Source organism: Mustela lutreola, chromosome 2, assembly GCF_030435805.1.
Source record: "Mustela lutreola isolate mMusLut2 chromosome 2, mMusLut2.pri, whole genome shotgun sequence".
NCBI lineage: Eukaryota > Metazoa > Chordata > Mammalia > Carnivora > Mustelidae > Mustela > Mustela lutreola.
The window spans coordinates 120,928,627-120,951,480 of record NC_081291.1 but is presented as its reverse complement, the minus strand read 5'-3'; the positions used below and the strand labels follow the sequence as shown (position 1 = coordinate 120,951,480).

At 34.3% G+C, this 22,854-nt stretch overlaps 1 protein-coding gene across 1 annotated transcript in view; it reads right to left on the bottom strand.

Annotated features, from left to right (window-relative positions):
• CCDC39 (coiled-coil domain containing 39) overlaps positions 1 to 22,854 on the bottom strand; it is a 58,265-nt gene that overhangs the window by 6,885 nt on the left and 28,526 nt on the right. Inside the window, exons 11-19 of the mRNA XM_059163389.1 lie at positions 22,627 to 22,791; positions 19,864 to 20,001; positions 17,466 to 17,674; positions 7,673 to 7,796; positions 3,267 to 3,426; positions 2,755 to 2,861; positions 1,893 to 2,033; positions 1,581 to 1,760; positions 1,350 to 1,435 (exon numbers count right to left, since the gene is read on the bottom strand). Coding sequence (XP_059019372.1) covers positions 1,350 to 1,435; positions 1,581 to 1,760; positions 1,893 to 2,033; positions 2,755 to 2,861; positions 3,267 to 3,426; positions 7,673 to 7,796; positions 17,466 to 17,674; positions 19,864 to 20,001; positions 22,627 to 22,791 — 1,310 coding nt within the window. The remainder of the gene's footprint in view (positions 1 to 1,349; positions 1,436 to 1,580; positions 1,761 to 1,892; positions 2,034 to 2,754; positions 2,862 to 3,266; positions 3,427 to 7,672; positions 7,797 to 17,465; positions 17,675 to 19,863; positions 20,002 to 22,626; positions 22,792 to 22,854) is intronic.

Here is a 22,854-nt window from a genome sequence, read left to right as displayed (position 1 = left end):
CTGAAGACCCCCTCACTAATGGCATTAGATACCATAACCCCATAAGGAATTAGATAAAAAAATATATACTAGTAATACTACTAAATTTTGGAAGCATAACCATTAATGTCAAAAAATTAGTTCAAAAGAAAAAGTAATGAACATAGAGTTTCAAACTAGTTCAACAAATATTTATGAAAAAAATATTTTCAGCTATAATCAATTTAGAGGTGGAATCATTAAACATTAAAAAGGTTTTGTAAAAATCATTAAGCATAAAAAGGCCATGGGAATTTGGGTGCTGGCAAGAGTGACTATAATAATAGGTTATGTAATCTAAGCTAAAGATAAGAAAATGAGACCTATTGACAGGATAAAGTGGTGGGGTCATTTGAAAAACATAACTAGCTATACAATGCTGAAATGCTGAGATTTAAAAATACGGAAATACAGTGATGATCAGGTGATTGCTTACCATGTTTATATAGAGAGAGTTTTGTTCTATTTTAATACTATCTTTTAGGGATACCCCTTTTATATTCTGAAAGTTCTCTGTGGACAAGTGAAAAGTAAATGGCTACTAAACATAGGAGGTTGGGAATTTTAAACATAGGAGGTTGGGAATTTTAAAATTAGCATCATCATTAATAATTTTTATTTTGTCAGCAAATCACAAGAGTTGATTAAATATCAATCTACCCGATAGAATTCTGGGTAAATATAAACTGTAGAAGTAAAGAATAATTTCCTTTCTAGCAAAGCAGCAAAAATGAAATAAAATTCTGACTACTTAAAAACTTCATAATGTCGTTTTAATCATAAAAATCATACTCCATATGTCTGTACATCTAAGTTGCCTTTTTATAGTTTAAAAAATTTACTCCAGAGGTGCCTGGGTGGCTCGGTCAGTTAAGCAGCTGCCTTCAGCTCGGGTCATGATCCTGGAGTCCCTAGATTGAAGCCCACATCCTACATAGAGCTCCCCACTCAGCAGGGAGTCTGCTTGTCCCTCTCTCTCTGCCCCTCACCCTGCTCATGCTCCCCCCCCCTTTCAAATAAATAAATAAAATCTTAAAAAAAAAAATTCTCCCCATACTTAGGGTTAACCATGCAAGATGTAACCTCCAAAATTTTACCCTGCTGTATCCTACTGAAATAGCTAAAAGTCACAAAACACTCCATGTTCTCATAGAAACTGTGACTTCAGACAGAAACCAGAAGGAAAGAGTCTTGCTCTGCTGGCTGTTATCTGCATACATGATACTAACAGAAAGGTGGGTAAGGGTAAGAAGAGCACTGGTAGATATGGTGGCTATGGTGGTATTTGCATAGGATAGAGTTAACAAGATGATTTTTAAACTTAGACTTACCTTGTTGATAACAGTGAAGTCTGTGAAGGAGATCTAGAACTCTGGCGACTGCCTTTTGGACCAGCTGTAGGTAGTTCTAAACCATTCTGGAGGAATATTCAATAGCGATCACTATTAGTACCACTCCATTTTCAAAAGAATATTTTTAATTAGACTTCACTTTATGATAAGTGCCATATTTATTTCATTAAATGTTTAGAAAATATTTTAGCTAGAAGGTACTATTGTTACCTGTTGAAAGTATGTTTGAAGGATAATACGGATCTCAGCATTTTCTTCCATGACATCAACTAGCATTTCATCAATGATCTTGTGGAAATGTTTTACTTCACGAAGTCTGATGTCTTGTTCTTCTAGTGTTTCATCTTTTGTGTCTTTCAGAAGTCGGATTTCCTTGATGAGTTTTGCACACTGTTGTTAGTCAATAGTAGTCAATTATTATTTAAAACTATTTCCCAGAACTTAATATTTTTTAATGGATGAAGGAGGATTTGGAACTCCAAAATAGATAAATATGACAGGTTTTTAAAAAGACAGCAATACCTGTTTAGTTACTCTCTCTAATTTTGGCTTCTGCTCCTCAGTTTCTCTATTTAGTTGAGATGAATAAGCCTGCTTCTCTGATAATTTTTCTTTGACACTATTTGTTAAATGTTCTATAACTTCTAAAGTATTTTCCATGCTCTGGAGAAAATAAAGTGTTAACATACTTATTGGTTAGAATCAATAACATAAAACTTTCCATTTTTCAAGTATTCATTTAATTTTAATTCATTTATTTTTGTATATAAATACATTATATTGGTAGTTAATAAGTATAATGGTCTTTGGATTAAGTTTTATATAGAATCCCACTAGAAAGTACTTTTTTGGTACTTGGGGGAAAATAAGTCAAACAGTGGCTATTAAAAGTATGCAATTTTCAAAGATTCAAAATTCATACCATTGGTTCCTTCAAATATTAGGAAAAACATTTTTAGTTTTTATATAGAGTTTGCCAAGCACATTGTTTTCTCTTTCAGTGATGTAGCTTAGTAACTACTTTCTACTAGACTATTTTTATCTTTCAAATTTTATTTAAGGGGGAATCTTTAAGGTAATCTTTAAGGAATTAAATGAAATAAAAGTTCATTAAATAAGTTAGTAGATATATCATGATTAGCTGGCTATGATTCAGCATCTAATTAACCAATCATTATCTGCTGTCCATCCTATGCTTAGTACTGTGATTTTAACTAATTTATTTAATACTTTGGCCACTTATTTTTTTTTCTCACTTTAATTAAAATGAAACTTTTACTACCTACTTTTAAAAATTATCTTCTTTGTACATGATAACAAGACAGTAGACATAATGATAGTTAACTTTCACTAAGGGCTTATTTCTAAAGCCCGTAGAATTTACCTGGATATCTTCCTGCAGTTCCCTGATTTGTCTTTGTTTGTATCTGTATTTTTCATCAATAGCTCTTTTTTGTTCTTCTAGTTGGATTTTTTGTTCATACTCATCACCTAAAATTAGAGAATTCTTTAAATTTTTAACATGTTATGTAGAAAGCAAGCTTCAAGTCTTACATATATTAAACTTACAACATCTTTGTATAGGTTAAAATCCCTATATCTCCTTGTTGAAAAACAGTATGAGCATGTAATGTAATAGCCATTCTTTTGTCAACACACAGCAGCCAATAGGCCGCCATTTTCTTCACATTTGAAATTAATTCGCAGAGAAGGGATATGCAATACTAATAATGGAAATAACAACTTAGCCCTTAAAGGGAGGGGGGAGGTGATTTTCTGACTCAATTAAACATGGTACATTTTTGTTTTCCATGTCTCACAATGTTCCTCTTTAAAAATAATTAACTACCCTTTAATTGCCACATTCATAAAAAAATTTTTAAAACTCCTACATACTGGATGGAGTGACTTTTTTAAAAGATTGTTTGTAATTGTTGTTGCAATTTCTCAGCACTTGCAAGGTGTTTTCTAAAGCATAGATTTCTTTTTCAGCTTTGTTGATCTTAGCATCCAAACTGTCACCTTCCCTTTGAAGTTCTTCTTTTTCTTGAGCGGCCTGTGAAATACGGAATAGAAGTGACTGCACAAAAGTATTGTGGGAGAGAATGTCTGCTTCCAGGGCAGGAAATAGTTTTCTCCCAACAATACCAATTTACCTTGGGGCCTACATGCAGCATTAAGCATTCATTCTTGCACTTGATTTAGAGTAGAAGACTAAATCCCCAAGGTCTTCAAAACAGAGTACACAGGATATAAACTGATAGAAGTGTAGCAGGTAACCAAAGCTTACATTGAAACTTTCCAACAAAAATTACCAGAAAGCTAAGCAGATACAAAATTTACTGGAAAGAGATAGGGTTAACTGGGACGTGGCTTCAAACTAGATCTATTTAATAAGGAGAATGCATGTTTCTGGCCTGAAAGAGGCTTAGAACACTTTCTCATTTTAAGTCTTAGGAATATAAGAAGTGAGTAAGGTACATGTAGAAAAGTAAATGCATATTATTTCCAACACAGTTATATTGTTATTAGAACTAGGATCTCAACATTTAACATTCAAATTTATGAAGCACTCTATATTTTCAAAGGAGAACACTGCATGATTCCACTCACATGAAGTGCCTATAATAGTCAAATTCACAGAGAGAAAGTAGCATGATTGTTGCCTGGGTTTGAGGAGAGGGAAAAATGGGGTCTCTGTTTAATGGGTAGAGTGTTTTAGTTTTGGAAGATGAAAAAGTTCTGGAGATGGAGGTTGGTATTAGTTGCACAACAGTGGGGATGTACTTCATACCACAGAACTGTACACCTAACAATTGATACATGGCCAATTTTATGTGTATTTTGCCACATTTAAAAAATGTTTAAAAATTAGAGAAAAATAATTGATAAATATGGCTGGGAAAAAATGCAGTCTATAAATTGTTGAAAACCAAAAATTCTCAGTAGTGGGCATACTCAGTGACTTTTTTCAGCTTAAATGTTACTGGGCTAAACTCTCTAGAGTTGTATCAAAAAAGTTCCAAAGGACTTCCACAATTAAATGTTGGCAGGGATAACATGAATAGATATTTAAAAGTGCCAAAACCCATTTTTAATCAAAATTAAATAATTTCATTTGTTAATTTATCCAGTCCCAAGAATGTGTATTTAATACACATCAGAATGTGGCCATCTGGACAGTGTTTTGGTAATTCTTTATCTCTTAACATTTTCACGGATATTTATTATACTTCAAAATATATTAACACATTTTTACAGTAAATAATACATAATAAAAAAAGAGTTAATAAAATTTCTTAGATAAATTATAATCTATAGTCTAAAATTGGCAACCTTTTCATTTAAAAACATACTGTAGTGGAAGAGACCTAGTATGAATCAAAACAGCTAGATTTTAGTTGTGGATTTCTTATGAACGAGATGAGTAACATTAAATTAATACATCCTCCTTCTCCAAGTTCAGTTTCTTTATTTGCAAACAAAGGGGCTGACGTTGTGCATTTATATATATTTCTTGATCTAATTCCATATATACCTTAAACTTCTAAAAACTCTTATGATTCTATCTGCTTCTAAATCAGATTATAAAATATATACCTTTTATCCTAGATTTGAAAGCTTATATTAGAAACAAATTTTTATACCTTTCTGTCAGCATTTTAAAACATTTTCTAGTAATTTCATTTTCTAATAATTTCACTAAATTGTGGTCAGAATTGGACTCTATCCTTATGAAGACCACATAAGACACACTAAGTCTAGCTACAAATAAAGTTTCATTTTCACAAATCTGGCACATGTGAAGTCTTAAGAGTAAAACATTTAAATATGCTATGTATTGGGGCACCTAGGTGGTTCAGTTGTTGGGTGTCTGCCATTGGCTCAGGTCATGATCCCAGAGTCCTGGGATGGAGCACCGCATCAGGCTCTCTGCTCAACAGGGAGTCTGCTTTTCCCTCTCCCATTCCCTGCTTGTGTTCCCTCTCTCACTGTGTCTCTGTCAGATAAATAAAATCTTAATAAATAAATAAATATATAAAGCTGTATAAAAATAAATTAACAAATAAATATGCTGTATAATGTGAAATGGAATAATGTGGCAAGCTGCAGACCCTAGAAAGGATGAAAAGTGAAGAGTGGCATTAGAAAATTGGGAAGGTAACTGATTGACTTGATTCATCTTACATATGCCTTATGCTGATATTTATCCAGCAACTTTGCTGTGAACAGAAGAAACACACACTTCGTCATAAAATCTGCCTGTTTTCCTGAGAAGTGGATGCATCAACATCAATCATCATCATCACAGCAATAACAATAATGACAGCTAACATTTACTGAGGGCTCATATTATTCCAGACACTGCTTAAGGGTTTATGTGTATTTCTTCACATATTTACTTCTCACAACAAAAGTAATAATATCCTCATTTTGCAAGTACGGGAACTAAGCCCACAAAATGATTAAATAACTTAATCAAAGTCACCTACTTTGTCAGTGATAGAACCAAGATATGGACAAATGCACTCTAACACCAGAGCTTTTCGGTAACATCACAGAACTTGTTGAAAGAGAAACTTAAGTGGAATTGTAATATATATATATTCTTCCCAACACTGAACAACCTAGAACCCACCCTTCACCCCTCAACCTTTAAAATCTGAGAGGAGGAAAGTCTTGTTAGTATCAGATCAAAGCCTGAGGTACTACAGACTGATGAGTTACTAGAACGGTTTGAGAACTGGGATTCATTTCTCATGTAAGTTAGGTGGAATTTCCTGAGGCAAAGTGGCAGGCATATCACACTCAGTGTGTGTGTTGGGGCACACTCAAAGAAGGGCTAAGAAGGAAAGTGGAAGATTCAGTACAAGTCAAAGGAAAGGGAACATCTGTCTAAAAGGGCCATCCCCTAAGGGTGTGAATTGGGAGATCTTTCTACTCCCATCGGTGTATGATAGAGGAAAAATGAATTAACATTAAAATTTCCATTCCTTTCTGGTGTTTTAAGTTCCCAGAACTCTGTGTAAAGGAAATTACACCTGTTCAGTTTCTACATGGGAAAAAGGAGTATGGCAGTACTCAGGAAGGGAAATGCATCCAATTCTTGATCACTTCTCTATTTTCCCTTATGGGTTACTAGGTAAAGATAACCATGAAATGGCAGACAAAGCTCAAACACCAGAAGACAGCACGTTCACCACCTGACCTTTCTCTCTCCCATCTATCACGAAGACAAAAAACAGGTCTCTTCCTCTCTGGACATTTGCCATACCAGAGCTGCACTGGTACATTAGAGAATAAGATTTCAAAGGTGGTACAGCTCCAGGTGATGATATAGTCTAGGGTGTAGCCATATGAATGGATGGCTATAGTGACATAAGCCCTTGAGCCTGAGGTGTTAAACAAGTTAACACATGAATAAACACATGAATAGTAAAGATAAGAAAGTGACAGCAGGTTGCAAGGCAAAACAGATTATGAATCTTGAATAAATGGGGGGAAATGACATGACACAAATGATAGCCCTCCCTCCAAAAAAAGATCAAAGAGCAGTCAAGTCCAGACCTCTTTTTGACCTCGTGGACTTGAGGTATATAAAAATAATAACTTCAAGGTGCCTGGGTGGCACAGGCAGTAAAGCATCCAACTCTTGGTTTTGGCTCAGTTCATGATCTCAGGGTTATGAGATTGAGCCCCATGTCAGGCTCTGCACCAAGCATGGAGTCTGCTTGAGATTCTCTATCCCTCCCCCTCTGCCCACCCCTCTAAAGCAAATAAATAAATCATATATTTATATTTATATATTTATAAATTTATATTTATTTATATTTATTTATATATATATTATATATAAATATATAAATATATATATATATAATATATATATGGCTTCAGGGGGCGCCTGAGTGGTTCAGTCAGATAAGCCTCTGACTCTTGGTTTTGGGTCAGGTCATGACCTCAAGGCTGTGAGATCAAGCCAGTGTCAGCTCTGCACTCAGTAGAGTCTGCCTGAGATTCTCTCCCTCTCCCTCTGCCCCTCTCCCTACTCATGCACTATTGAGCACCCCTGCACTCTCATTTAAATAAATAAATCTTTAAAAAATTATAGTACCTCCATTTAACAACTAATGTTTTATGGCCCTAATTAAGGGCAATAGCTACAAAACTGCTATGAAATTTAAAGTTGCAAGGCAAAAAAAAAAAAACAAAAAAAAAAAAAACCAAACAAACCAGCAAGCCATTTGGTTTACAGACTACAGACAAAGATACTTCACAACTATGAAATCAATTAAGATTACCTTTATCACATAATAGGCCTGTGTTTTCTCCTCTTCTCCTTCAGGAGGCAGCATAACAACAGTAAGAATTTCATATCTGTTCTTCAGCTTATCAATTTTACTTAGCCTCTCATGAAACTCAGCACTAACATGGAAAGAAAAAGAAAAACACTGAAAAACAAATAACATACTCTCTTTTAAAGGGCTGTTTTCTTATATAAGATATTTTCGTTAATACTGAAGTTAGACGCGCCTGGGTGACTCAGTGGGTTAAAGCCTCTGACTTTGGCTCAGGTCACGATCCCAGAATCCTGGGATCAAGCCCTGTATCGAGCCCCGCATCGGGCTCTCTGCTGGGCTGGGAGCCTGCTTCCCTTCTTCTCTCTCCGCCTGTCTCTCTGCCTACTTGTGATCTCTGTCAAATAAATAAATAAAATCTCTAAAATAAAATAACGAAGTCAAACAGGTTAAATATGTTCTCACTTTTCAATTTTCTAATTAGTGGGAAGCATCTCGGGTTTCAACCTATTTGAAAGCTAAGAAGTTAGGCTGTCATAGTTTCATGGATGTTGGCAGAAGACACAAGATTCCTAGGTCAGAGAAAAAGGACTTTGCCATTCATGGTACACCAAGTAGCATGCGCCTCCTGCTTGCAGAGTTCCAAAGTCCCATGCAAGTGAGGAGGAGCTCAAGTGGATGTTATATACACTGAAGGTTTATACCACAGCTGAGGAACCTCAAGCTTACATAGTCCAAATACCTTATAATAGGAACTAAGCAAATACATCCAATCTTTACTCCAGCAAGAGGATACCACCTCTAACTTCTGAGGCTATTTACTATCTAAACATCTTTTAAAAGATAGTTTAATGCAAATTAAAACCACAATACGTTATTACCTCACAGTCTTTGGGTAGCTAAGGAAAAAAAAAGAAAACAGAAGAGAAAAAAAGGAAAGTATTGCAGGGTGCCTCGGTGGCTCAGTTGGTTAAGCTGGCCATTCTTGATTTCAAGTCAGATCATGATCTCAGATTCCTGAGGGCTCTCAATGGGGAGTCTGCTTGAGATTCTCTCCCTTCTCCTCTCCCCCTCCCACTACTAGTGTACTTTCTTGATCTCTAAAATAAAAATATAAGTAAATCTTAAAAAGAAAAGTACTGACAATAATGTGGAGAAATTGGAACCCTTGTGCACTACTGGTGGAACTATAAAATGATGCAACCACTACGGAAAACAGTATTGCAGTTCCTCAAAAAATTCCAAATAAAACTATCATATGAGGGGTGCCTGGGCGGCTCAGTGGGTTAAAGCTTCTGCCTTCGGCTCAGGTCATGGTCCCAGGGTCCTGGGATCGAGCCCTGCATCGGGCTCTCTGCTCAGCAGAGAGCCTGCTTCCTCCTCTCTCTCTGCCTGCCTCTCTGCCTACTTGTGATCTCTGTCAAATAAATAGATAAAATCTTAAAAAAAAAAAAAACTACCATATGATATAGTAATCACACTTCCAGTTACAAAGCCAAAAAAATCAGAAGTAGGTACTTGAAGAAATCTCTGCACCACAGTGTTCATAGCAGCATTATTTATAATAGCCAAGAGGTGAAGCAACCCAAATATTCATGGACAGATGAATGATACATTAAATGTGGTATATACATGCAATGAAATACTATTCAGCCTTAAAAGGAAATTGTATCACCTGCTACATGGACGAACCTGAGGACATTATGCTAAGTGGAATAAATCAGTCACAAAAGACAAATACTGCATGATTCCATTTACATGAAGTATCTAAAGCAGTCAAATTCATACAGACAGAAAAAAAATGGTAGTAACCAAGGGTTAGGGGAAGGAGGAAATGATTAATGTTTAGAAGGTATGGAGTTTCAGTTTCAGAAAATGAAAGAGTTCTGGAGATCTATTGCACTACAATGTGAATATACTTAATAACATCACTGAACTGTACACTTAATAATGTTTATAATGGTATATTTTATGTTTTCTGTTTTTTTACAAAAATTTTTAACAAGATAGTCCAGAACAGGAACATTAGTACATTTCCTTGCAAGACACAGAAATATGAGAAACTAGAAAGAAGTGCCTCCCAAGATTTAGACTTTTTTTAATTTGCTGATTATTTTTTTCCTTTTATTCTGGCAGATTCATATTTTATGAACTTTTAAAAAACTTATTTGCCTACTACAACCTTATGAAAGTGTACTACCCAAGTATGGTGAGAAGAAATCTTCAACCTACCAGTTTTCCTACTCCTAAAGAAAATTTGGTGGTAAAATACATTAAGAAACAGAAGTTATGGCTTTGCTTATTTTTAAGTATTACTGTTGTATCATCACAAAATATTTAGTCAACTTTTATATGATTGTAAAAGACAAGACCTGTTGGTTTCTAGCCTAAGATGGTGAACTGAGCACTAGTAGATCTCTTCTCCTTCCAAAAATGGAAAAGAATAAAAGGAGGGAAAAAACCTGCCACAGTTCTGGGAAAGAGAAAGACACAATTTTGTCATGAATTCATGAAAAAAATGGGAAACAAATGGGATTTGATTGATGGAGGGAGAGGGAGGATAGACATAAAAACCGAAAATTATTAATGCAGAAATAAGAGCCACGTTTCATCAAAGAAGTCTGGAGAAAATTCAAATCCAAAAATAAAAAATAAAAAGACGAAGAGTGATCTCTTAGGCTAATATTAAGGTAAGTAATGAAAGGATTGTCTACAGAACATCTGGGCCACTCTCCTCAACCCCTCAAAGTTTATAGAAATGTTGGCAGGAATTATTTATGCTCCAATGATAAACCCCCAAATTAGCAGAGTTCCTAGCATTGTTTGTCGGCACTGAAGATAAAAGTAAAAAAGAGCATGATATAATTCCAGGTCCCCACAACAGTGGAGATTAATAAAAACTAAAGTTTCACCCATGAAGTAAATAGTCTTTATCATCCAAAATAAACTCCTTAAGGGACAAACTACTATGGTCATTAAGGGGCAAATTAGCCCAGTGCCCATAAACAGCCCTGGAGAAAAAGATCTATCTAATTGCAGAAGAAACCCATACCAGCTGCTATATCAATCACCATGATTATTAATTAAACATTTGTTATTAAATGTAACAGAAAGGCAAGGACTATCAGACCTTTTGGAAAGTTAACAGCATGAATGAAAAGAACAAAATCAGCAAACACAGGACATACCCTAAGAGAAGCAAAAATAATGCATGGGATAGAATAGAACTTCCAAAGTATCCCAATATCTCTAAAAGATGAGAGGATATTGATTCAAAACTATCCATTAATAAGAATGGACTGCTTTAAAAAGAAATGACCAGTGAAGGAACAAGAATCCTTGCAAATAGTTTCCCCGTCTCAACTTAACACTAGTAAGTAATAAAGATTAATCAATGATCTAGAGAAAGGGGGACGAAGAATGGAGAGTAGGCCAAAAGAAAGAGACTAGGGAGGGAAAAATAATAATATCTTAAAAAGGGGAATAAAGAGAACAGAAATTTTAAAATGAGAGTAAAGTTAAGAAATCCAGAAGACAGACCAACAACCAGTAAAAATAAGCAACAAATGCAGAACATAGAGAGTGGTGTAAGGAAAAAAAATTAAAGAACTAATAGAAAAATATTTCCCTGATCTAAAGAAAAACTTGATGAAATAATTGAGAGCTCACCAAGGTTCAAACAATAAAAATGAAAGCCAAAAACAAAACGCCAAAACAAACAAACAAACAAAAAACAAAACAAACAAAAAAACACGCACCCAGACACATAGAGAAATTCTGAAACCCGAAGGATAAAAAAAGTGTTCCAAAGCTTTTCAGACAGAAAAAAAAAAAAACAACCAAGTTCCTTACAAGACAAAATGAATTAGTCTGAGTCAGACCTCTCATAAAAACACTGTCATCTAAAAGAATATGAAACAATGCTTTCAAAGTCCAACTGTAATTCAAATATGAACAGAATAAGTATGCTTTAAACATGCAAGAACTCAAAAATTTCAGAAACCATCAATTCTGGAAAAAAAACATACTCCAGAGAAATGAAATGGGAATCCAAGAAAATAAGATGACAAAGGATAAACAAAACAGTATTAAACTAAAAACAAGTAAAACATATAGGTAGGTGGAATTATTGCTGGCAATTGACTGTATAGTTTATGCAAGCTACAAGAAAGGAGTTCTTTAAAAATAGAAACATAATATTAAAAACAATAAATAACAACCTGAAACTATAATTGGTGGTTTCAACAACACAGGTAAGAAGGAGAGAGGAAATGCAGCAGTAAGATGCTAGAAGTCTTATCTCTTTTATGAAGGAAAAAAAATTGTAAGCTAATTAATCCTCAGTTTTCACAGAGAAATAGGAAGGTTGAAGTTTCTCTTGAATTTAAGAATAACCAACAAGGGGTGCCTGGGTGGCTCAGTGGGTTAAGCCACTGCCTTCGGCTCAGGTCATGATCTCAGGGTCCTGGGATTGAGTCCCACATCTGGCTCTCTGCTCAGCAGGGAGCCTGCTTCCCCCTCTCTCTTTGCCTACCTCTCTGCCTACTTGTGATATCTATCAAATAAATAAAATCTTTAAAAAAAAAGAATAACCAACAAAATAATAAAAATTAGAATGCAATTTTTAACAATAAAACAATAAAAGAAGAAAGAAGAGAAAAACAGAATTAGTAAAACCAATGAAAGACAGAAAAGACAAAAAAGAATACCTATCATATAATCCACTTCTAGGTATTTATCCAAGAGAAAAGAAAGCATATGCTCATACCAAGCACATATATGTTCAGAACAGCTTTATCTGTAATAGTTAAAACTCAGAAACAATAAATGTATACACAAATTGGGGTAGATATGGGTGCCTGCGTGGCTCAGTGGGTTAAGCCGCTGCCTTCGGCTCAGGTCATGATCTCAGGGCCCTGGGATCGAGTCCCACATCGGGCTCTCTGCTCAGCAGGGAGCCTGCTTCCTCCTCTCTCTCTCTGCCTGCCTCTCTGCCTGCCTCTCTGCCTACTTGTGATCTCTCTCTGTCAAATAAATAAATAAAATCTTTTTTAAAAAATTGGGGTAGATATATGCAATGCAATATTACTATTAGTGATACAAATCTGGGGTCAATAAATCATCCTGCCTATTACATGTTTTTGTACAGCCCATGAGGAAAAAAATGCCATTTACATTTTTAAAATGTATAATTAAAGAAAAATCAAGAGGAACATTATATTTAATGAAAAATAAAAATTCTATGAAATTCAAATTTCAGTGTCTATAAAGTTTTATTGGAATATAGGCATGCTCATTTATTTCCATACTATCTATGGCTGCTTCTGTTCTTCAATGGCAGAGTTGGGTTGTTGCAGCAGAGACCACATGGCCCACAAAACCTGTAATACTTACTATTTATCCCTTATAAAAAATTGTGTAAGACACTGCTAAACTAATGTTTAATTTTCAAAGTTGAAATTTAACTCTCACTCTCTGCAGATAATATAATACTTTATGTGAAAAACCCAAAAGACTCCACTCTAAAACTGCTAGAACTTGTACAGGAATTCAGTAACGTGTCAGGATATAAAATCAATCTACAGAAATCAGTGGCATTTCTCTACACCAACAGCAAGACAGAAGAAAGAGATATTAAGGAGTCAATCCCATTTACAATCGCACCCAAAACCATAAGATACCTAGGAATAAACCTAACCAAAGAGGCAAAGAATCTATACTCAGAAAACTATAAAGTACTCATGAAAGAAATTGAGGAAGACACAAAGAAATGGAAAAGCATTCCATGCTCATGGACTGGAAGAATAAATATTGTGAAAATATCTATGTACCTAAAGCAATCTACATATTGATTGCAATCCCTATCAAAATACCATCAACTTTTTTCAAAGAAATGGAACAAATAATCCTAAAATTTATATGGAGCCGGAAAAGACCCTAAATAGCCAAAGGAATGTTGAAAAAGAAAGCCAAAGTTGGTGGCATTACAATTCCAGACTTCAAGCTCTATTACAAAGCTATGATCATCAAGACGGTATGGGACTGGCACAAAAACAGACACAAAGATCAGTGGAACAGAATAGAGAGCCCAGAAAGAGACCCTCAACCCTATGGTCAACTAATCTGCAACAAAGCAGAAAGGAAATATTCAATGGATAAAAGAGTCTCTTCAACAAATGGTGTTGGGAAAATTGGACAGCCACATGCAGAAGAATGAAACTGGACCATTTCCTTACACCACACACAAAAATAGACTTAAATGGATGAAAGACCTCAATGTGAGATAGGAATCCATCAAAATCCTTGAGGAGCATACAGGTAACAGCCTCTTCAGCCTCAGCTGCAGGTTCCTAGAAACATCGCCAAAAGCAAGAGAAGCAAGGGCAAAAATGAATTACTGGGATTCATCAAGATCAAAAGCTTTTGCACAGCAAAGGAAAGTTAACAAAACCAAAAGACAACTGACAGAATGGGAGAAGATATATGCAAACAGCATATCAGATAAAGTGCTAATATCCAAAATCTATAAAGAACTTATCAAACTCAACACCCAAAGGACATATAATCCAATCAAGAAATGGGCAGAGGACACGAACAGACAGTTCTGCAAAGAAGACATCCAGATGGTCAACAAACACATGAAAAAGTGCTCCACATCACTCGGCATCAGGGAAATACAAATTAAAACCACAATGAGATACTACCTTGCACCAGTCAGAATGGCTAAAGTTAACAAGTCAGGAAACAAAAGATGTTGGCAAGGATGTGGAAAAAGGAGAAGCCTCCTACATTGTTGGTGGGAATGCAAGCTGGTGGAGCCCCTCTGGAAAACAGTATGGAGATTCCTCAAAAAAATTGAAAATAGAGCTACCCTACAATGCAGCAATTGAACTACTGGGTATTTACCCTAAAGATACAAATGTAGTGATCCAAAAGGGCACGTGCACCCAAATGTTTCGAGCAGGAATGTCCACAATAGCCAAACTATGGAAAGAATCTATATGGAAAGATGTCCATCAACAGATGAATGGATAAAGAAGTGGCATATTTATACAATGGAATACTATGCAGCCATCAAAAGAAATGAAATCTTGCCATTTGCAACGATGTGGATGAAACTAAGGGTATTATGCTGAACAAAATAAGTCCATCAGAAAAAGACAATTATTATATGATCTCCCTGATATGAGGAATTTGAAAGGCAGAGTGGGGGTTTGGGGGGTAGGAAAGGAAAAAATGAAACAAGAAAGGGTCAGGAAGGAGACAAACCATAAGAAACTCTTAATCTCACAAAACAAACTGAGGGTTGCTGGGGGAAGGGGAGGAGAGGGGAGGGAGGCTATGGAGAGGGTAGCTGGGTTATGGATATTGGGGAGGGTATGTGTTATGGTGAATGCTGTGAAGTGTGTAAACCAGACAATTCACAGACCTGTACCCCTGGGGCAAATAATACATATATGTTAATAAAAAATTAACAAAGTTGAAATTTATAATTAGCTAAGTGTCTATCTCAAAAAGTTAAGCACATCAGAATAAACCCATAAAAATAGAAGGAAAAAATAGTAAATGTGAGAGCAGCAAGTAATAAAATAGAAAAGTGGTGACCTGGGTGGCTCAGTCAGTTAAGCATCCAACTCTTGGTTTCAGTTTAGGTCAGGATCTCAGGGCTGTGAGATCAAGCCCTGCATGAGGCTCTGGGTTTGACTTGAGGCCTACTTGAGATTCTTTCTTCATCCCTCTCCCTCCCTTTCTGCTCCTCCCTAACTCGTGCTTTCTCTCTCTCTAAAATAAATAAATAGAATCTTTAAAAAATAATAATAAATAATAATAAAATAGAAAATGGATTCACAATAGAAAAAAATGAACAAGGATTGTTTCTTTTCAAGGAATAATAAAATTGATTAACCACTGGCAAGACTTGTCCCACCTAAAAAAGAGAAGTCACAAATAATATCAGGAATGAAAGGCTACAAACACTATAGCTATTAAATAATAAAATGATACTATAAACAATTTTATGACAATAACTCAAAATTTAGATGAAATGGAAATTTTTTCATAGGGAAAAATATAATTTACTAAAACTTACTGAAGAAGAAATACAAAATCTGTGTTGTTCTATAACCAATCAATAAATTGAATCAATAGTTGAAAATCTTCAAAAAAGTCCAGACATCCAATGGCTTTACTAGTAAGATCTTTGAAAATTCAAGAAAGATATAATTCTACTCTTTTACAAACTTACCCAGACTACAGAAAAATAAAAAACACACAGAATTGTTCTATGAAAGCTGACATAACCTTAATTACCTGATCAATTGAGAAGGACAACACAGAAAGGAGAATAATAACCACAGATGTGACAACTATATACAAATACCATCAAACAAAATCTAGAATTATAGAAAATGTAAGAGAAGTTTTGTTTATTCCTGGATTGTAATGTTGTTTTAACCTTGAAAAATCAATCACTATATTTAACTATATTAACAGACTGAAGGAGCTGCATCATATCAATGAATACAGAAAAAGCATATAACAAAAGTTAACATCCATTCCTGATGAAATGAACTAAAACAACCTCTTAGCAAAGAATGAAAACAGATGGGAACTCCCTTGATATTTAAAAATTATCTCAAAAAAGTCTACAATTCATATTAATGATAAAATGATTCCCTTCCAGATCAGGTCCAAGACCAGGGGACCTACAATCACCATTGCCAGTTGGCACTGATCTGGAGGTCAGTCAACAACAGTGAGACAAAAAAAAGAAAAGTTATAAATACTGAAAAGAGAGACACAAAACTGTTATTTGCAATCGATGTGAATGAAATACCTAGAAATTAGAATCTACAGATCAACTGTCAGAATTAATAACAGTTTAAGCAATGTTGCTGGATTCTTAATACATAGAAATCAACTGTATTTCTATAATGCTAGCAACAAATCAAAATGAAACGATTTAAAAGAAAATAACATTTACAGAAACATTTTAAAAAGTAACATGTAGGGGTGCCTGCATGGCTCAGACCACTGAGCATCTGATTCTTGATTTCAGCTCAGGCCATTATCTCAGGGTCCTGAGATAGATCCCCACGTCATGCTCCATGTTGAGCATGGAGTCTGTTTAAGATTCTCTCTCTCTCTCTGCCCCCTGTCCTCCCCCTACTCATGCTTTCTCTCTATCAAATAAATAATAAATTAATTACTTAATTTAATCATATAAAAAGTAGCATGTAGTCAGGAATAAATATTTTTTATAAAAGATATACAAAACCACTAGGGCAAAATTGTTTTAATAAATGCAGCCATAAGGAAAAGCATGTTATTGAACTCTCAACCAAAAAACATACTTGAAAATCAAACAAGGGAATTAGTGATCTCATTGCAAAAGGGATAATCTAGAGAATTAGAAGTTACCAAAGGAAAGAGTGAGGAAAAACCATAGGTTTTTCATTAAAATGTGTCCAATATATTAAAAGCCTTTTCAGGGCGCCTGGGTGGCTCAGTGGTTAGGCCTCTGCCTTCGGCTCAGGTCATGATCTCAGGGTCCTGGGATTGAGCCCTGAGTCAGGCTCTGTGCTCAGCAGGGAGCCTTCTTCCCCCTCTCTCTCTCTGCCTGCCTCTCTGCCTACTGGTGATCTCTGTCAAATAAATAAATAAAATCTTTAAAAATAGCAATAATAAAAAAAAATAAAAGCCTTTTCAAATAAGAAAAAGATGATCATCCAGTTAGTTCTTCTGACATCACTTACATTTTCAAAAAATTTTAGCAGTATTTTAAAGCCCAAATTACCTTATGTTCTGCCGTTCTTGATCAACATATCTTATTTGTGATGCAAGCATTGTTTTGTGAACCTTAATTTCTTCGATTCGTTCTTCCATAGCTGTGTGTAACTGCTGTTTTCTTTTTTCCAGAGAAAGTACTTCTTCTGCCTTACTGTGAAGCATTTCTCGAGTACGTTTAACTTCAAGTTTTAAAAGATTATCTTCTATCATCAAATCCTATCAACATAACAAAATTGTCAGATACTTAAATTATTACTGTTATACACAAACAAAAATGCTTTCTTCTATTGCCACAAAAGTCAAACTTGAAAATACAACTTTTTCTAATTTGACCACTGACCAAGATAACTAGGATTAAATTTAGATTGCTCTCAGTGATAACTCTTGGTTTTTCTTCATATTTAAGAAACGGATTTATTCCAAGTCTTATAATTCAATTTGAAATTTAAGTTTTACTTAAAAAAAAAAAAGGAAGATTCCCAAAATCTTACAATACAGGAAATACATACATATATATATATATATATATATATGTATGTATATATATATATATATATATATATATATATATATATATTCCTATGGATGAAAATTTTTATATTCTAAACTAAATCTCACAAAATAACATGTAAATAAATTTCTATTCTAAACAATTCAGTCATGGATAGAGTACTGACAGAAGAGTACAAAAATAAATCACTTTTCAGAATAGAAAGTCCAGGAACAAACACTCCAGAACATAAGACTTTATTATTTCAAAACACAGCTTTGCAGTTGGAGAAAAGATTAGATCCCTACATCTCAAATGTACTAAAAAGATATTCCAGATTAATGAAAAATTTACTGTAAGAGATAATACCAATGCAGTTACTGAAATATTAAACATTTGTTTGATTTTTAGTATGACAAAGAAGTTTCTAAGTATAAAAATTATTTAGGGAAAAAGTAATTGATGTTAAAAAAAGTTTTTAATGTCAAAAATCTAAATAAAAATTTAAAGATAAATGGAAAAAATATTGATAATATGACAATATTTTTACATATGAAGGTCTTTTGCAAAGCAAAAGATATATTAAAAAATATAAAACTTCTAATGGAAATATGGGCCAAGATAATAAACTAGAAATCCAAAAAAGAAAGATCATGGAATATAACATACATTTTTTTGAGAGGAAGAGAGCACACAGAAGTGGGGGTGGGGGTGGGGAGGGGGGCACAGAGGGAGAGGGAGAGAAAGAATCCTAAGTAGGCTCCATGCTCAGTGCAGAGTCCACATCCCACAACTCTGAGATCACAACCTGAACCAAAACCAAAAGTCAGACACACTTAACCCACTAAGCCACCCAGTCACACCTAAACATTTTTATTTAAACATAAATATTTTAAATTTTATGTTTAAACATCACGTTGTCACCAACTTAAAAAATATAGACTAATACAATGAAATACCATGTTTGCTCATCAAATTGACAACAATTTTATGAATTACAATATCCACACCTACTGATGATGAGTAAAATAGAACGCTCACACACTGCTGTGGGACTATTAGATGAACCCTCTAGAAGACAGTTTGGCTTGAAAATTAGTCTGGGGGCACCTGGGTGGCTCAATCAGTTGAGGGCCCAACTCTTGGGTTTCGGCTTGGGTCATGATTTCAGGGTCATGAGATCAAGCCCTGTGTGGAGCTTCCTACTCAGTGCAGAGTCTGCTTGGGAATCTCTCTTTCTCCCTCTGCCCCTCCCCTTGTTCATGCGTGCACTCTCTCGCTCTAAAATAAAATGAAATATTTTTTTAAAAAAATAGTTTTAAGACACTGAAAATATTCCTTCTTTTTGAACTGCAATTACATAGTTAGAAATTTCTCCTAACTCACTGAACAATTATACAACGACATATATGCACAGTATATGATAGTACTATATTTTCTTTAAGTGGGCTCCATACCCAAAGTAGAGCTCAAACTCATGACCCTAAGAACAAGTTGCATTCCACTGACTGAACCAGCCAGGTCCACCTGATAGTACCACTTAGAATAACCACACATTGGAAATAAACACATATCCAGAAAACAGGATATGGTTTAATGTTATGGAAACTCACATGCAATAAACTGTAGGAAGACTTTAAAAATAATTGTTAAAGAATACTTAATGTTTAATATTTAATGTTTGCCAACATACATGGAAATAGATAATATATTTAAAATTTCTTTAAATAATATATATAAAGTCAATTTTCTTCAAAAGACTAGAAGGAAATACTATAACTTTAACACTTTATCTTGTATACAGTGATTATAGTGAGTTATTTTCATCTTTATAGTTTGGTATATTTTTTAAATTTTCTATAATTAGCATTAAAATGTGTTTTTTAATATTACATACACATACGATTTACTGCACCTGTTTCAAAGCTCTGGTTTTATTAAGTTCTTTCTCTGATCTGTCATTGAAAAGGTTTAGTTCATTTATTTTGGTCATGAGGAACTGTTTTTCATCACAATTTTTACTATTTGACTTCTTGATAAAGTAAAGATCATTCTATAAAAAGGGAAAAGAGGTACATAAATATATATTTTAAAATAACATTAAATAAACATATCTTACATTAAATTATGTTCCATCAAATATTTATAATAATTGGATCTTATATCTCATACTTTATGCTCTAATGTTTCTAATATAATACACATGAATATTCACATAGAAACATATTCCTTTTTATCACCTATTGATTTTTTATATTTGGTTTTGTTTCAATAATTCTGCAAAATATTATGTATTGTTCAACCCAAATTATTGGGTGATTGCCATTTATGGGGAGAAATATGAAGAGGAAGCCAAGCATCAGTTCAGTATACAGCTTACCTTTTGAAGTTCCTTACTTGATTCAACCCAAGTCACAGAAGGCAAAAACCTTCAGTCTAAAAAAGCATAGGGTTTTGGTTCCCAGTACAAGTTCTAGAATCAGATGGCCTTAATTACACATTAGTTATCTGACCCTGGTGGGCAACCTACTCTTCCTTAGTTTCCTCATTTCTAAAATGGAAATGGCAGTACCTACCTGCCTGGGCTGCTGTGAGGATTAGAGATGTTACTGTCAAAGAGTATCTACAACAGTGTTTGACACACAGAAGTGCCATGAATTTTTATTATTACTTAATTACATGTATAGTTATGTATTGCTAGCGAGAAAATGGTAGAAAAGTTCTAATTCCATCAGATGTGTAAGTGTGTCACACAGATCCATCAGATATCAGGTTCCTAGCTTTATAACAGCCTCCATCTCCCTACTCACCCAGACCTTGGAACAAGGTTTGTGCTCATAATCCCCTCTGGGAACCTAAAGCAAAAACTTTCTAGTTTCAAGACGTAGTTCTGTTCCTCTCTCTCCCTCTTTTACTCTCTCTTTCTCTCTGCCTCCCGCCTATGCCTCTCTCATCGCCTGTATTTCTCTTAGGTATGAAGCGAATTGCATTGCAGCAAGACTGCAAGAGGAATTTTTTTTGCGTGTATGATTTCCTAAAATCACACATAAAAGATGTGATTTCATAAAATTGACTTTTAGAATGAAAAAAAATTTAACTTAAGGTGATTTTCAACCAGAAGGAATTAGTTTCTATTATTCAAAGTATGAGATGGAATAGCACGGAAGAGGTAATGCAGAATGGCTTCACAATCTCATGGTACTACTGAGAAGAGCAGACCTTCATTAGAAGGTTAACTAGCTTTAATATCTTAAAAACGTCACTTGCATTTCTTGTAATTTATTTATCTCTCTAATAGGCATTAATAAAGAGATAAATAAATTACATTTAATGCTAGCATTAAAGAGAGAGGCATTAAGTACTATATAGCTGTATAATGGACAGAGCCCAAGTAGTTAAAAGGCAAAACACTAGAACTATTCCTACACAGCAAAACAGATACCATTCAAAGCAGAGTCAAGAAATGTGCTTGCATGCAAATGTCACCCTCCTATCATTCAGCAGCATTCATATTCTTATCTTATTCTATGTAATTAAAACAATACCATTTATCGAACACCCCCTAAAAGCACTGTGTTAAGATACACATTGCTTCTAATTCTCCCAAATACCCTAAAATAATATCAAATATTTTCTTTCATTTAATAGATGAGTTAACTAGGGCTCAGTTAACTGGGGCTCAGAAAAGTTGAAATAGAAGTACTGAAATAAACTTTATACTCACAACCACTTGTTTTGGATTCCAAAATACATGTTCTTTTCCACAAAGTTAAGGAAACGGTTTTTAAACATTTCATCAGGAAACAACTACTCCAAACCATAATTTTGTCATCTTAAATTTTTTTTAAAAAATTATTTTAAAAAAGTAAGAGCTCCCTTTCACCCTTGCAGTCCTGAAGGAATTCAGGGCAATCCTTCTTATAACCACTAGAGGACACCGATCACAAGCCTTTCAAACTGTAAATGACACTCCTATCTTTTGGGGTTATTCCATTCAGGTCCCTGAGCTCCTTTACTTACTCTCAGTTGAACTTTAAAATACGATTTATATTACACAGGCTCCCCTAACATAGGATTTATATGACTATAAACAGTAAAATACCGAAAGATGAAGAACATTTTTATCTTACTAACAAAATAGAATCATTCAAAAAATTGTAAGATAAAAAATGAATAACAATAGATGACCCATAACGGTCATTTCAAAGATAAAGGGCAATCAAGATATTCTGGCAAAAACATAATAGAAAAAAAATTTATCAATGCTTTAAACCATGTACTGTTTAAGAGTATTTTGAAGTCCAGTGGGCTAGGCATCAAATCCTAGCACTCCATGTACTAGCTGTGTACAGCTTGGTTACATGTGTAACCATGGACAAGTTACTTGATTTGTGACACGAGTATTAATATCTCCCTCACAAGACAATGATAAAGATTAAATGAGATAAAATACTCAAAGCATATAATATACTTAACATATAGTAAATGCATAATCAATGGTAATGCTATATTCTCGTAGTCAGTATAGAAACATGAACATTAATTCATACATTTGTTATATATGCAAGTAGCTTGGCAATCATCCTATCCAAGCATGGTCTTAGAACCATGTTGACTTAAAACAGAATAACTAATGACTGGGATATTTGAAGCATTAAAAGTATTTTGGTTAAGTTACATGAAGTTTCTTGATCTGTGTTTCCAAGAGGCCAAATGTAGATTTTTTCTCTTCCAAAATCTTTTTAAGTTCAACAATTTTTGTTTCAAGGGCTTGTTTTTCTTCTGAATTAATTTCTCCTTTTAACCGTGACATTCGGCGTTCCACTTGTTGAATGTAAAAATCCTGTTGCATTATTTTAAAAACAGATAATGAGAAATAGACAGTTAAAACCATTTCTATAAATGT